The 15,782-nt window shown below is 48.8% G+C and overlaps 1 protein-coding gene across 1 annotated transcript in view; it reads left to right on the top strand.

The window, feature by feature from the left end:
- UBQLN4 (ubiquilin 4) overlaps window positions 1-11,899 on the top strand; it is a 20,295-nt gene extending 8,396 nt beyond the window's left edge. Inside the window, exons 5-11 of the mRNA XM_004388497.3 lie at window positions 1,605-1,763; window positions 5,526-5,751; window positions 6,818-6,957; window positions 7,469-7,552; window positions 7,730-7,845; window positions 8,073-8,259; window positions 9,809-11,899. Of these exons, the coding sequence (XP_004388554.1) occupies window positions 1,605-1,763; window positions 5,526-5,751; window positions 6,818-6,957; window positions 7,469-7,552; window positions 7,730-7,845; window positions 8,073-8,259; window positions 9,809-9,961 (1,065 nt within the window). The 3' untranslated portion in view covers window positions 9,962-11,899. The remainder of the gene's footprint in view (window positions 1-1,604; window positions 1,764-5,525; window positions 5,752-6,817; window positions 6,958-7,468; window positions 7,553-7,729; window positions 7,846-8,072; window positions 8,260-9,808) is intronic.
- The last annotated feature ends 3,883 nt before the right edge of the window (window positions 11,900-15,782 follow it).

A 15,782-nucleotide genomic window follows, 5' to 3' on the forward strand; every position in this document is an offset into this window, starting at 1 on the left:
TTGGGCAAATCTGCTGCAAAAGACCTCTCTAAGTGTTAAAAAGCAAAGATGTCGCTTTGAGGACTAAGCTGCCCCTGACTCAAGTCAAGGTAATTTCAGTAGCCTCATATGCATGCAAAAGCAGGGCAATGAAGAAGGAAGACTGAAGAAGAGTTAATGCCTTTGAATTGTGGTGTTGCCAGAGAATACTGAATATACCATGGACTGCCAGAAGAACGAACAAATCTGTCTTGGAAGAAGTACAGCCAGAGTGTTCCTTGGAAGCGAGGATGGTGATTCTTCATCTCACGTACTTTGGGCATGTTATCAGGAGGAACCAGTCCATGGAGAAGGACATCATGCTTGGTAAAGTAGAGGGTCAGTGAAAGAGAGGAAGACCCTCAATGAGATGGATTAACACAGTGGCTGCAACAGTGGGCTCAAACATAGCAATAATGATTGTGAGGATCGTGCAGGACCAGGCAGTGTTTTGTTCTGTTGTACTTAGGGTTGCTATGAGCTCCAACTCAATGGCACCTAACAACGACAACAGCAACATTCATGGAAGCAGATTGCCATGTCTTTCCCCCACAGAGCCACTGAGTGGGTTCAAGCTGCCAACTTTTCGGTTAATAGCCAACTGCTTAACCATTGCACCACCACGCCTTTGGTCCATAGTAAGCACTCAGTATTTACTGCTTGAATGAATTGTGTGGCAAGAGATCAGACCATCATGAAGCTGGATCTATTAGTCCATAAAGGCGTCTTAGAAGAGGCGAGTGGAGCAGGGTGGGGAAGGAGGGGGCGATGGTGGAGAGAGAAGGTATTCCAAGCTGGATGGGAACAAGACGTAGCTATGCTAATTTTTTCCATCATGCACTCCTCTCCCCTGGGGTTGACACAAGTCATCTCTTAATTGAGAGTGAACCATTGCTCCCATCTTTGGCGTTTCTCAAGGTGCATTCAGGCCAAAGACCTGACCTGGAACCGGGGGTTAGAGGGTGTTGGTAGCATTGTCCCAGTTTGAATCCTTCCCCTCCTCTGTTTGTGGTTGTTTACCGGGATCGCAGAATGGGCTTGGGCACACAGACTGACCTGGCCCTGAAACCTGGCCGCACCACTAACCGGCTGTGTGTCCCCAGGCAGCAAGTCAATTAACATCTCGTCTGCAAAAGAGGGACCGAAATGCCTACCTGGGAGGGTTACTGTGGGGATGAAATGACTCAAATTCTGTATTTAGCCCAGTGCTTGTATGCAGTCGGTTGCTCAACAGATGTTAATTTTATCTTCTGTCTCCCCTCTCTGGGGTCCCTTCTTAATCCATTTCCTCCGTGTTCCCTGACACTTCTGTGGACCTTCTGATCCTGAGGAAGGGAAGTCGCTACCCTTACTTACCTGGGATCATTGTCCCCCACTTGAAAAAACTAACCAAAATACCCACAGGGAGGCAGGGGTGGAGCCAAGATTACAGTAGAGGAAGGAGGTCCAGTTCACCCTACTGCTCGCCACTGTGGGCAGTTCTTGCGCCCTGGGCTGATGCAGACCCCTCCTCCAGCCCCACCCTTTTGCTACCTTGGTGCTCCCCTGGTGCCAGGGCCCATCCTGTCTCTTTCTCTCTCCACCAGACCATGGAGCTGGCTCGGAATCCAGCCATGATGCAGGAGATGATGCGGAACCAGGACCGGGCCCTGAGCAACCTTGAGAGCATCCCTGGAGGGTATAACGCCCTCCGCCGCATGTACACGGACATCCAGGAGCCCATGTTCAGCGCTGCCCGAGAGCAGGTGGGGGCTGGGGCTGGGGCAGTGGGAGGGACTGTCTGGGCATGGTATTCCCTGCCCCCAGACCCAGGCAAGGCTCAGGGTATCTCTTTCCTCCCCCAGCCCCCTGGTGGGTGGGCCTCAGCTTGAAGGCTGGCTCTCACAGCACATAGGCAAAGATGGTGCAACTCGGCATGGGACAAGAGTGGAAGATAGCAGAGGTCCCTGAAGAAGTGGGTGGGGCCGTGTCCAAGGGATTTGACGTTGTTCTGACAAACTTCTTACACCAGGGGCTCAAAGGTTGTGGGGCAGGCCTGGGGGGCAGATAGCCGCTCCTAGCAGTGTGTCTCAACTGTGGTCTGCAGATCACCTGCATCAGAATCACCCGGGGAGCTTGTTAATAACGTTCCTGGTCACCACCCTTGAGCTACTTATCGACTCAGTCTTTGGGGTTGGGTCCCAGGAATACGCACTTTCAAAAATGCTTTATGAATTATTTCCAAGTGCCCAAAAAGTACTGCTAAAAATACAGCACTCTCACATCTAGCACCCAACTTTATCTAACCCTAACACGCTGTCATATATACTTTTTGTGTGTTTTTAAAAAATTTAATTTACATGAAATGCATTATGCATTTACCCGTTTCAAAATTCAAAAGTTGGCTAAAGGTAACCAAGAGAATATTCCAAAAGTGTAGAATCTAAACAGAAGTACACAGAGAGAATCCTATTTCCATCTCTCAGCGATCCCTTTTCTGCCCCAGAGGTGACTAATGTTGTTAGTATTTTGTATGTTGTCCTGCCCATATTTAATATTTGTAAGTGAGACATCACAGAATTGCAGCCTTCACGTACCCCTCCCCCTCTTTCCCTCTCCAGAAGTAATTACTACCTTGATGTTGGTGTTTATCATTCTGGTTCATTTCTTTATGCTTTTATTACCTATGGGTGTATCCAAAAACAGTCTATAGCGCTGTTTTGCATATTTTAAACCTCATGAAAGAGGTATCACGCTGTTCATATCATTTTGAACTTGCTTTAAACATTTAAACAAAATTGTTTAACAACATTTTTAAAATGTTTTTCTGGAGGATAAATACATACAGAGAAGTGCGCCTATTGTAAGCGTACAGCTTGATGATTTTCACAAACTGAACATGGCCCCGGAACTAGCGTCCAGGTGTGAGGCTGGGATCTCACATTCCTTTTTCCGGTGGATAACCAGTGTGCCAGCCCCGTGTACTGAGGGGCCTGTGCTTTCCCAGCGGCTTGTTTATGCCATCTCCGTCCTACACCAGGCTTCCGAAGAGGAGTTTGTCTCCTGCTGACTCTGTTCTGTTCCACTAGTCAATTTGCCTATCCCTGCAGTGATACCACATGGTCTTAAGTAAGTGTTGGTATCTGATAGAATGAATCCCCCACCTTGTTCTTCGACGTCATCCTGGTTATTCTTGGCATTGCTCTCTCAAATTTTAGAAATTGCTTGTAGGGATCAACTACAGAATTTTCGTTGTTGCGCTTCAGGTGAAAATTTACAATTCAAGTTAGTCTTTCATACTAAAATTTATACATACATTGTTATGTGACCCTAATTGCTCTCCCTATACTGCGACAACACACTCCTCCTTTCCACCCCGGATTCCCTGTGTCCATTCAACCAGCTCCTGCCCCTCTGCCTTCTCATCTCACCTCCAGACACGAGCTGCCCATTTAGTCTCATGTATCTACTTGAGCTAAGAAGCATGCTCTTCACAGGTATCATTTTATGTCCCACAGTCCAGTCTAATCTTTGTCTGAAGAGTTGGCCTCAGGAATGGTTTTTCAACTACGGATTTTTAAAGAAATTTGTTTATTTGTAATTTTATTTAAGTTTTTCATTAAATTTTTTTTTTTTTAATGAAAGTGATACATGTCCCTGATAAAAACTCAAATAGTTGAGACAAGCTTCTAACAAGCACTCCAGCTAATTCTGATGCACTCTAAGCTGTGAGAACCACTGGTTTAGCTAAGAGAACATAGCATTTGGCATCAACAAACCGGGGTTCAAATCCTGGGCCATTTTTCTAGTGTGAGTTTAAGCGAGTTGAGTAACCTTTCTGAGTCTTAGCTTCCTCCTTTTCAAAATGGATTTTCAACCTTTTCGGTCTCAGGGCCCTTTTATACTCTTAAAAACTGAGGACCCCAAGAGGCTTTTCTTATTGTGAGTTACATAAATGACTGTTTTCCAAAACAAACAGATTTTAGAGGAAAGCGTGGCCTTGCTACATTGTTGCAGATCTCTTTACTGTCTGGCCGATGATAAGACAGGTGGATTTTTTGATCTGCTGCTGCCTCGGTCTGTTGCAATGTCACATGTTATATAGACTTTGGAAGACTCCACTGTACCCTCACGGGAAAATGAGCCTGAAAAAGTGTTGAACCTCACAGGGGTCCTCTGACCACCCTTTGAGAACTAGTGTATTAGAGGCATATTGTAAGCATTAGAATAAGGTCAGGTACACAGTAGGTGCTCAATAAATGGTGGCTGTTACCACTACGGGTGGTTCAGGGAAAGGGTACAGTCCTTTAGGGTGTACTGGGGAGCCCAAAGCAAGGCCCAGGACTAGATGAGTCTTGGCAAGTTACCAGAACAGGATATCTGAAACAGGGACAAAGACTGAAGCTCTGGGGCGTGAACCCTGGCCTGTGAGCCCTGTTATCTGAATGGGTATCTGAGAGAAGGAACCACGGCTTAGGGCAGGAGAGTTCCTTGATTAGCCCTGGCCCCCGCAACCCTCTTTGAATAAACAGGAAAAGTGACTGGGTATGAAGCCCCCTACGGGGAGGGGCTGAGGCTGCTCAGATATCTCCTGCTCAGAGGAGGGCTGCCCGGGTGCTGGGGAGAGGGTGCTGCCGAGCACTGGGGCCCTGAGGAAGGCTGAGCGAAGGAAATGGGCTCTGGGACTCTTACGGCACGCCCTTTGGACAGAGCTCTGTCCTGGGTGCTGGAGGTTGGGCACCATCCAGTGGAGGGCAGACCCAGAGACAATCCGGGGTATCGCAGTGAAGAGCCTGGTGCTGAGGGGGCAGGAAGGAGTGGAGGCCTGTTCAGCTGCAGCGGCCAGTGTGCGGAGCTAGGCGGGGGAGGGGACAACTGGGTGAGGGAACAATGGAAGGAGGAGAAGACCTAGGGAGGCCATCCTTAGCCAGAGCACCTGCCAGGGTGGACTCCGCTGTGGGTACCTGGATGGACAGAGAATGGCACTTAGGGGGCCTGGGAAATGACGGAGAGCTGCTTTGGGGAGTTGGGGTTGGGCTGGGGTGGCTGGGTAAAGGGAGCTGGAAGCAGATCGGGGTTGAAGTAGAAGAGGCAGGTCTGAGAGCCAGCTCCCAGCAAGCCGGCAATACTTACTGAGTGCCTACTAGTGTCAGGGGCTGGGGGTGCAAAGGTGAATCCGAGATTGTCTGTGCTCCCTAAGAGCTACAAGAAAGCAGACAGCTCCCTACACAGTGGGAGAGGTGAGTAAAGTGCTCTGGGACGCAGAGAGGAGACTAGAGACCGAATTTTCGGAGCCACAGGGGAGATGAGGAAGTTATGGAGGGATTCAGTTACCCAGTCATTAGCTCCAGCAGGGCCAGGGCGGAGCTGCCCATTGCAGGCAAAGAAGCGAGCTGAGGACCTCTGCAGTCTTAGATCGCGCCCCCTTTCCTGGGGAAGGGAGGCGGTTAGGTGAGAAGAGAGAAGGGGCCTAGCCCTTGTCCCTGCTTTGTTTCACTCCTTAACCCGAAACCTTTCCCTCCTCCCAGTTTGGCAACAACCCCTTCTCTTCCCTGGCCGGGAACTCCGACAGCTCGTCCTCCCAGCCTCTGCGGACTGAGAACCGAGAGCCCCTCCCTAACCCCTGGAGCCCCTCGCCCCCCACCTCCCAGGCCCCCGGGTCCGGCGGGGAGGGCACCGGAGGATCGGGGACCAGCCAGGTGCACCCGACAGTCTCGAACCCCTTTGGGATCAATGCGGCTAGCCTGGGGTCAGGTATGTCCTAGGGCGGAAGGAACTTAGTGGGGTCTGCCCCAGGCCTGAATGGGGTCCACATGCTCCAGGATGTGGAAGACAGAGGTGAGACTGTCCTGAAGCCACATGGGGTTCAGCAGCTGGGGGCGTGGCCAGGCCCCTCAGAGGGTAAGGGTTGGTTCTGGCCATGTCCTGATGTCCCCAGAATGAGCTAAGTAGGGGCTCACGAATAAACCAGGCCCCCCTTCCCAGCTCTTAGAGCACTGCCAGTACTCTCCGTGTAAATGGGTCAGACTGGGGAGGGGGTGTTGGAGAGGAGTCAGGGCCGACCTGGGGCCACACAGACCTGAGGCTGGGGGAGAGGGGCGTGCAGGCCGCCATGCGCAGAAGCGCAGGTTATGCACTGCACAGCCCTAGGGGGTGCCCCATTTATCTGGACTGTGGCAGCACACACGGCCCTGAGGACATCTTTGGCAGTTGCCCGGGTTCTCTGTACCCTGGGAGACATCTTGATTGGGCAAGTCCCTTCCCTTCTGGGTGCTTCTTTTTCCTTATTTGTAAAATAAGGGACTTCAGCTTGATCCGTGGTTTTTCAGTTGTGCTCCCGAGTCCTGGGGGGTCTGGACCATCTCCAGGATGAGGGAGGACCAAATGGGAGAGGCCCCAGGCCTCCCGCCCCAGCTCCAGCCAGAGCATTGACATACTTGGTTGCCAGTGGGATTTGGTTTGAGGAAAGGTTCTCAGCTGCTAAGACAAGTTCTAGGTTATCTTTAGTTGATCCTTTCCAACTCTGACCTTATCTGAGCTGGTGGCAGCACCAGTCCGGAGGGGCTTGAATCAGACCCAGTTCCCAGCTGGCCTGTCCTTAGAAAAGGAGACGGAAAAGGGGCCAGGCCAGAGTAGGGCGAGATGACCTCGGAGTCAGGAGACACTTGGACCCACGCCGCAGCACGTGGGTGACCATTTTATCATTGCTTGTCAGTTTTGTAACCACTGAGTGTCTAGAATAAGGTAGATGGAAGTGAGAGAGGCATCTGGTTTCCATCCGGACCCCTTCTCTCCTGTTTTTTTCCCCTCCTTGTCCTAGGGGTGTTCAACAGCCCAGAAATGCAGGCCCTCCTGCAGCAGATCTCCGAGAACCCCCAGCTGATGCAGAACGTGATCTCAGCCCCCTACATGCGCAGCATGATGCAGACGCTTGCCCAGAACCCCGACTTCGCTGCTCAGGTATGGAACTGGCACGGGGGAGTGTGCCGGGGAGAGGGGGCCCCTGGATGGGGGCGATTTCTTGTGGTGAAGAGCAGAGACCCTGGAGCCAGACTGGCTGGGTGTGTACCCGCACCTCTGCCACTTCCTGTGTGAGTTAAGCGTGTTATTTAGCCTCTGGTTCCTTATCTGTAAAAATAACATCTACCTCATAGAGTTGTTGGATTAAATGAGTTAATACGTGTCCAATGTTTAGAACAGGACATGGTACACAGGAAGTATTATGTCCTTGGAAGTCTTAGCTAGCATCATCATCATCGTCTTCAGACCCAGGGCGGAGCAACCTACTCCAGAGACTCAGCATTGCCCAGAGTTCTGCTTCCTCTCACTGTCCCACTTAGGCCCTCGGGATACTTTGAAACCCTTGGAGAAGCTGGCCAGATTTCCTGTAGGTGGGGCGAGGGAGGCTGAGGATGTGGGGGAGTTCTTAGGACAGAGGGCCCAGCTCCCCCTGCTACCTTTCCCTTGGCAGATGATGGTCAACGTGCCGCTCTTTGCGGGGAACCCCCAGCTGCAAGAGCAGCTCCGCCTGCAGCTCCCGGTCTTCCTGCAGCAGGTGAGTGAGGAACCTAGAGAGGGCGGAGGCTGCGGGCAAGGGGTGGTCTTTGAAGCCCAGTAGGTGGGACAGAAGGTGGGCTCCCGGAGTGGGGCAGAGCTGGGCTCTGGACTCGGGGTGTGGCCACCTCCTTTGTCCTGCTACCTCCTAGTGCCTTTCTCGCTGGTTTCCCACCAGATGCAGAACCCAGAGTCACTCTCCATCCTGACCAACCCCCGCGCCATGCAGGCGCTGCTGCAGATCCAGCAGGGGCTGCAGACCTTGCAGACCGAGGCCCCCGGGCTGGTACCCAGGTAAGGCTGGGGGCAGATAAGCCACTGGCTTCTGACCACTCCTCCCCTCCGGCTCCCCCGTCTGCCCCTCTCTGAGCCCTGCTGTCTCCCGGCAGCCTTTGTGCCTCTGAGGGTCTCTTTTTCTCTTTCCTCCAACTGCTTTGCCTGCTGGATCTCACACCTCCATCCCTCTCTGGGACGTGGTCTCCCGCCTCTCAGTCTCTAACGCGGTTCTCTCCTGCCTGCAGCCTTGGCTCCTTTGGGATGGCCCGGACCCCAGCCCCGTCGGCAGGCAGCAGTGCCGGCTCTGTGCCCGAGGCCCCCAACTCCTCGCCATCCACGCCAGCCACGTCTTCTCCAGCAGGGGCTCCCAGTGCCCAGCAGCAGCTCATGCAGCAGATGATCCAGCTTTTGGCAGGAAGTGGAAACTCACAGGTACATGGGGCAGCAGGGCTGGTGCTGGGCCACCACTTCGACCCTGGGCAGAGTCCAGGGTAGCAGTAGGGAGGAGCAGCAGAGCCCGGTTCGCCACTGACTAGCCTTGGGCCAGTTACCGACCCTCTGAGTTTAGTGTCCACAACTGTAAAAGGGAGATGAGAATAGTAATAGCGCCTGCCCCGTACCGGCTTCTGTTCTGAGTGCTTTATGTGTGGGAGCGCACTTCTTCCCCACAACAGCCTTGAGAGGAAGTCTGTTCTTACAGAAGGAGGAAAATGAGGCCCAGAGAGGTTGATGTGCTTGTTCAGAATCACACAGCTAGTAAGTAACAGAGGCAAGATTCCAACCCAGGCATTCGGGCTCCCGAATTTACACTTTCACCACTGTGTTATATCACTTCTACTTGTATCAGAGGATTCCTTTGATAATTGAAGCACCCCCTCTCTCTGAGACTCGGGGAGGAGGATTCTGGGAGGCGAGATGACACCAAGTCAAGGCCAGGGGCTGGGGGAGGAGTGGGGATGACCCTGGGTGAACCCCTTCACCTTTCTGTGACCTCTGTGATTCGTCTGAAAAAGCCAGTCCACAAACAGGTGCCTCACGTGTGCCCGGCTCTGTGCTTGGCATTGAGAGGGCTGGGCCAGAGAGCGCCAAGGTCTAGTCCGACTGAAATTCTCTGAACTGTGAAGAGAAGCAATGCAAAGTCTGGAGCGGCTTTTGTACTGCAAGTCAGGGGGCCTTTGTGGCCGACTTGCTCTTTGCCCCTCGGCAAGGCCTTGCCCTTCTCTGGGTCATGTTTTTCTCTTATCAACAGGCAAGGAGACTGTGATTGCTGAGCTCCTTGTAGCTCTAAGAGTCTAGCCTAGTGCTCCCCACACATCCCCTGGGAAAACATTTCCAGGAGATGTTTATAGGAGGGTCAAGAATGAAAAGCATTCTCTATTGTAAATAGCTGTGTTTGTTGATCAATTAAACAAAATAAACAGGTTCTTTCTTTCCTGGGGCCCTTCTCTGGCCTTTAATATTGCTGTGCCTGTGATGACTGTTCGGGAACAAATTCAGGGGTAGTGTTTTTAGCATGCTTTTTTTTTTTTAATGGCTCTTTTTTTGTTGTTGTTGTAAATATACAGAAAACAAAACAGTCCCCATTTCAATAATCTTCACGTGTACAGTTCAGTGACATTAAATATGTTCCTCACGTTGTTCAAACGCGCTTCTGATGTGACCACAGAGCCTTTGGCTCGTGGAGTGCCTGTTAACACCTCCAAAATGTTCGTGGAAAGCAGTTAGGAAAATAGGCTGATCTAGGCCTATCAGTTACTTTGAAAATTTTAAGAAAGAGACCTCCTCATTATTATATAGTTGTTTAGTGACTTGAAACGAGGCTCCTTGCACCCCATTTGCAGCCCTGTTGGTTGACTCTGAGGACATTGGAGAAGGCCTGCTGGGCCTCCGCCCCCCGCCCCCCGCCACTGTGAACCCTCAGGCTCCGATAGGTCTCCGAGGATGGTCCGAGGGCCCAGTTCACAAGGCCTCTCCCCTCCAGGTGCAGACGCCGGAAGTGAGATTTCAGCAGCAGCTGGAGCAGCTCAACAACATGGGCTTCATCAATCGCGAGGCCAACCTGCAGGCCCTGATTGCCACCGGAGGGGACATCAATGCAGCCATCGAGAGACTCCTGGGCTCTCAGCTCTCCTAATCCCTCGGCCCATGCCTCCTGCCTCTCCCTTCCCTCGATGCCAGTGTTTGGTTCTCTGACAACCCCCGCCCTCTGGAGCTTGTCATCCCTTCTGTTTTCTCCCTTGTCCTCTCCGGACAGCAGAGCGACTTAGAGGCATGGGCCCCAGCCCCGTAGCTCTATCCAAGAATTTGGGTTTTACTTCTGCATCTCTTCTTGAAGCTTCTCTCCTGATCCTCCTCGAGCACAGCTATTTAAACACTCAGTGTTATTTGATCAGCCCCACCTCCTTGCCGCACAGCAGCCACCTTTTGCCATCTGCAAACTTCTCGGTGGCAGTGTAGAATCAAAAGAGGAACCAGCTATCTGGTTTACTGGAACAGGGTCTTCCATCTGTACCACTAGGGTATTGCTTATCTTATGTTTACTTTTGGTAACTCTTCCTTCTTTCTCACCCCCAACTCCCTCCTCCCCCCAGCCCAAACTCTGCTAAGAAAAGGAGCAAGGCTAGAATGTCACACTGAGAAGGAGGGACAGGTGAAACGGGCTATCTGTGACTTTCCTCCTCACCCCCTGTTCTGATCCAGTACTTTCTCGTGGGCTCGGTTGGGACTTCCAGGGGGAGGAAGAAGACCCTGTCCTCCCTGTCTGGAGATGAGGCACAGCCCTCTGGACAGAGATTTAGCAAGCCCTGGACCAGCCCAACGGAGATGGATGTGGAAGAGGAGGGAATGAGATTTTCTGGAGGAAGGGAATGGCAGGGGGATGAGTAAAGGCTTGGAAACTGGAATTGACAGTTAGAGAGGAGGAGAACTAGTAGCTCTTCTAGGTGGGAGAGCCCAGGCCCGGCCTGGCAGAGCAGACTTAGAGATGCTAATGGAACTTGAGTTGAAGACAGGGGCTCAATGAAGCTTAAGAGTTGTGGCTCACAAGGGGTCATATTGGCTCTGTTTCCTCAAATACACATGGTTAGACACAGGCACACATACACATTTCCATGAACCCGAAACCTGCCTGTGTCCCCCAGGTATCAGTGTCTTGAGCCCCTCTCAGAAGACATGAAGGGGGTTGAGATCTGTCTCATCAGTGGGGAAGTTGTATGAGTGAGTATGTGTGTGTGTGTACGCATGTGAGTTGGGGTGGGAGGTGGATTCTTTGTTGATTTCTGATTCAAAGCTCTCTCTGACTAGAGAGTGGGTAGATTGGACAGTCTAGGATAGGGATGGATACAGCAAGGAGAGCAAAGTCCCTTGGGCTTCTGAAAGCTGGATAACCCAAGGGTAGTGTGGGGTACCGCTTCTGAAGCTATCAGGACTGTGACCAGCACTCTTATTACCCTTCATTCTGGTAATGCTCTAAGGGAACAGGAGAGGGATCTTTCCCTCCAGAGACCATGACCTTTGGCTTCCTAGCCCCTGTTCTTTCAGTTCTTCACGGTTTTCCTCCAGGCTAGACTTCTGTTTGAGGAGGGAGAGGAGAGGATGGCAATGATGCCTTTGATCTGGAATTGGACATTCGCTCTGCTGGAGCACAGAGGAGGCTCAGCCACATCCTCCCTCTACTACTTGGCCCAACTGCTTGGAGGACCCATGGCTGAGAATATGGAGGCAAGAGGAACAGAATTTTGCTCCAAGTGGGAGAGGTCCCAAGCAGTCTAGAGAGGATGTCTGTGTGGCTTTCCCTCCCTATTTCCCCCAACTCCCACACTGGCCCTTGTAAATAAATGGCGTGGTCTTCATTGTGAGGGTGTCTTGGTGTTTGTTTTCTGTGGGAGAGGAGGCTGGCTGAAGACAACTTGGTTTTAGAGGGCATAAAGTGGGATGTAGAGGAATCTGAAGTTGTGCTTAGTTACAACAATTGTTAAGAAACATTGAAGGTTAAGGATAACTGATCATGGAGGTACCAACAATCCGTGGTTTAGGGATGAGAAGGATTGTATTCTTCTATTCTCCATTCCCAGAGTATAAAATATCTGAGCTGCTTTTTCCCCATAGGTCAGGGCTGGGAGAGAAATGTATGAGAGGTGTTGAGAAAATAGCTAGGTCATTACCTCCACCCTCTGACCTTTGGGCAAGACTTCCCTCCTCCCATCAGGTAAAAAGGTAAATAAACAAACACACCCTTGTGTCCAGATCTGATGGAAGTGGAATTTAACAGTGTTGCACGTTGGGACTAAACCCGGCTCTACCACTAATTGTGTGAACTTAAGTCTTTTTACATCTCCAAGGTTTTATCTTTTGTACAGTGAGGTCATGGATTAGAGCTCTGTGATGTATGATTTATACATGAGTGGAGGTTTCACTGCTGATAATGATAGACTTAAGTGCTTCAGACCAACATTCCCACTCAAAACTGAAAAAGCTGGATGAAATATAAAAATCTAAAAAGCATCAAAGGGCCAACAAGGTTGTTTGGGAACCAAGAGAGGGAAGAAAAGCACTAAAGGCTACCTTTGACCTGGAGGCTTTTACCAATTGGGGAAAGGTTGCTGAGAGGCTGAGCTATGCTTTGGACGGCCTTGTAGGACTGGGAACTAGAGGGACTGCTAAAAATAGAGACCCTAGTAAATGATCCAGCACTTGGACTGGGACCCCTAAGAATGAACTGGGGGTCAACTAGTTCTCGTAATCTACCGCCTAGCTTTCCACCATTCTGAGTAATCCAGAAATTTTCAAGCCTTGAACTTGGAATTAGATGATCCCAGACTGCAAACATCTCAGGTTGCTTGTTAGAAACAACCAGCAATCTCTGGACGAAGGTAACATCATCCTAGACCTCAAACATTTTGCAACAGATAATTTTTCCAATGCAACATCCAATCACAATAGAAACTAGTCAGGCATTTGAAGAGACAAGGCCATGTGACTGAAACGAAACATAAGCCACAGACAACAAACAGACCCACAAAAATTCCATATAAATTCCACATATTGGAATTATACAGAAACTGAAAAAACTGTCTTGGTATTTCAAGAAGATAAAAGCCGAGCTTGGAACTTTCAGCAGAGAACTGAAACTATAAAAGCAGACACAGCATAATCAAAAAAAAGGACTAAATAGAAATTCTACCTGGAAAAATACAATAAATGACATCAAGATTTTAATAGCTCTAACAGATTAGATGCAGCTGAAGAAGGAATTAGCAAATTGTCAAAATAGGTCAGAAAAACTAATAGACGGAAACTTGGAGTAATAAAAGGATGGAAAATACAGGCAAGGAGGGACAAAAGACAAAGTGAGTTGGGCTAACATGTTTCATCGGCGTCCTAGGAGGAGAGGAAAGAAAGGGGAAGAAACAATCTTTGAAGAGAGAATGTCTGAGAATTATTTAGAACTGATGCAAACCATCAATCCACAGATTCGGGAAGCCCAGCGAATTAATGTAAATCTACAACCTGCAAAAAAAGGCAAAAGCAAAGAGAAAATCATTTACAGCCACTAGAGAATAAAGGAGGAGCCCTGGTGGCACAATAGTTAAGAGCTCGGCTGCTAACTGAAAGGTTGGCAGTTTGAACCCACCAGCCACTCCATGGGAGAAAGATGTGGTAGTCTGCTTCCATAAAGATTTACGGCCTTGGAAACCCTATGGGGCGGCTCTACCCTGTCCTATAGGGTCGCCATGAGTCAGAATCGACTCCACGGTGATGGGTTGGTTGTTTGGTTAGAGAATAAAGACAGCTTACCCTCAAAGGAGCAACAATTACACTATCACTGACTTCTCAGTGGCAAAAGTGGACGCCGGAAGACAGGCTTCCCTGTGCTTAAAGAGGATAACTGACGATCTAGAATACTATGCCCAGTGAAAAGATCTTTCAAAGATGAAGGTGAATTACAGATGTGTTTAGACAGACAAAACCTGAGTGAGTCCACCACCAGCCGACCCACATTAAGGGGAATTCTAAAAAGTAATCTTCAGTGATAACAAGAAAAAAGATGAGCCATGAAAGTGTAAATGTGTGTGTACATCTAAATAAACATTGACCCTAAAACAAAAAGAGGGTGTCTTGTGGTGTTTAAGTACATAGAGAAGGAATTAAAATATATGACCCAACAGCACAGGAGTCAGGAAGGCGGTGGTAAATGAATTAGAGTGTGCTAGGGTCTTTGCATTGTCCTGGAGGGAAGTAAAGCGTCAGTTAACATCAGGCATTGGTAAGTCAAGGATGAATGGTTTGCTAAACCACTACATGTTTTGCTAACCACTAAAAAAATAGAAAAATTGAGTAGAACTACTAAACTAATAAAAGGTGGAAAATGACCTAAAAATTACCTTTCAAAAACAAGACAAGAAGCACAGGGGATTTGTTTATGATGGCGAAAATATTCTGTATGACGCTGTCTTGCATTTGCCAAAACCCATAGAACTTTACAGCACAAAGAGCGAACCTCAATATGTGCAAGCTAAAAAAAAAAGAAAGAAAAATTCATTTAGAAATTTGGGGTCCCGAGGTGGAATGCAGAAAGTGATGAGAGAATCTAACTGTATTACAAATATATGAAACAACCTCATTGAAAGGGGTGGGGGAAAAAGGTACTGACCTAAGTAATTTTGGAAATGAGTGGAGTCTGTAAAACTAAAGGCAGAAGAAACAGCACATAGCACTGCACTCTAGTTGATACAGCTGTTTCCCATGGCTCTAATGTTAACAGTTCTGACCCCCCTATACAGTATACTGGGACTGAACAATTAAATGGCGGATGGTGGGAGCCAGGTTTCTCACTGTTGGAGTGGAAGTTTACAGATGAGTAAGGAGAGGAGGCTAGAATGATCTGTGTCTTAATGGGTTAGAGTTGGAGACATGGATATGAACTCGAGTTTAGCTTATCATAGATACAGACGTTTAGGTATAGAAATATTTATAGATATGTGTATATATAAGGAACTCTAATGGCAAAAACAGTTAAGCAGTTGGCTGCCCATGGAAAGGTTGGCAGTTCAAACCCACACACCAGCTCCACCAGAGAAAGACCTGGCAATCTTCTCCCATAAAGACTACATCCTAGAAAAACCTACAGGGCAGTTCTACTCTGTCATATGGAGTCACTATGAGTGGAAATCGACTAGACAGCACCTAACAACAATGTATATATAGAGAGGTTAATATACACACATATATTTCCTGGTTCTGCCAGCTGAGAGGACCTGGAAGCAATGATACCCCAGTGGCAACAAGCACAGCTAGCACCCAGATCTTGGTTTCTAATACAAATAAAAGGAACCAGGGCTCCTTGGCAAAATGGCTGATAGAAAGACTGGTGGTAAATAGAAAAGAAGAGCCTCCATTAAAAGACCCATACTTCACACCATACACAAAAACTAATTCAAAATGGATCAAAGACCTAAATATAAAACCAAAAACTATAAAGATCATAGAAGAAAAAATAGGGTCAATGCTAATTAATACACAGCATAAATAGGATAGAAACCATAATTAACAATACGCAAACACCAGAAGATAACCTAGATAACTGGAACCTTCTAAAAATTAAACATTTATGCTCATCAGAAGACTTTGCCAAAAGAGGAACTTACAGACTGGGAAAAAATTTTTGGCTATGACAAATCCAACAAAGGTCTAATCTCTAAAATCTACAGGAAAATCCAACACCTCTACAACAAGACCAATAATCCAATTAAAAAATGGGCAAAGGCTATGAACAGACACATCACCAAAGAAGACATTCAAGCGGCCAACAGACACATGAGGAAATTCTTGCGATCACTAGCCATTAGAGAAACGCAAATTAAAACCACAATGAGATACCATCTCACCCCAGCATTACTGGCACGAATCAAAAACACTGGAAATACCAAATGTTGGAGGGTCTGCAGGAAGATCAG

This window comes from Trichechus manatus, unplaced genomic scaffold (genome assembly GCF_000243295.1).
Source record: "Trichechus manatus latirostris isolate Lorelei unplaced genomic scaffold, TriManLat1.0 scaffold00213, whole genome shotgun sequence".
In the NCBI taxonomy this organism is placed as follows: domain Eukaryota; kingdom Metazoa; phylum Chordata; class Mammalia; order Sirenia; family Trichechidae; genus Trichechus; species Trichechus manatus.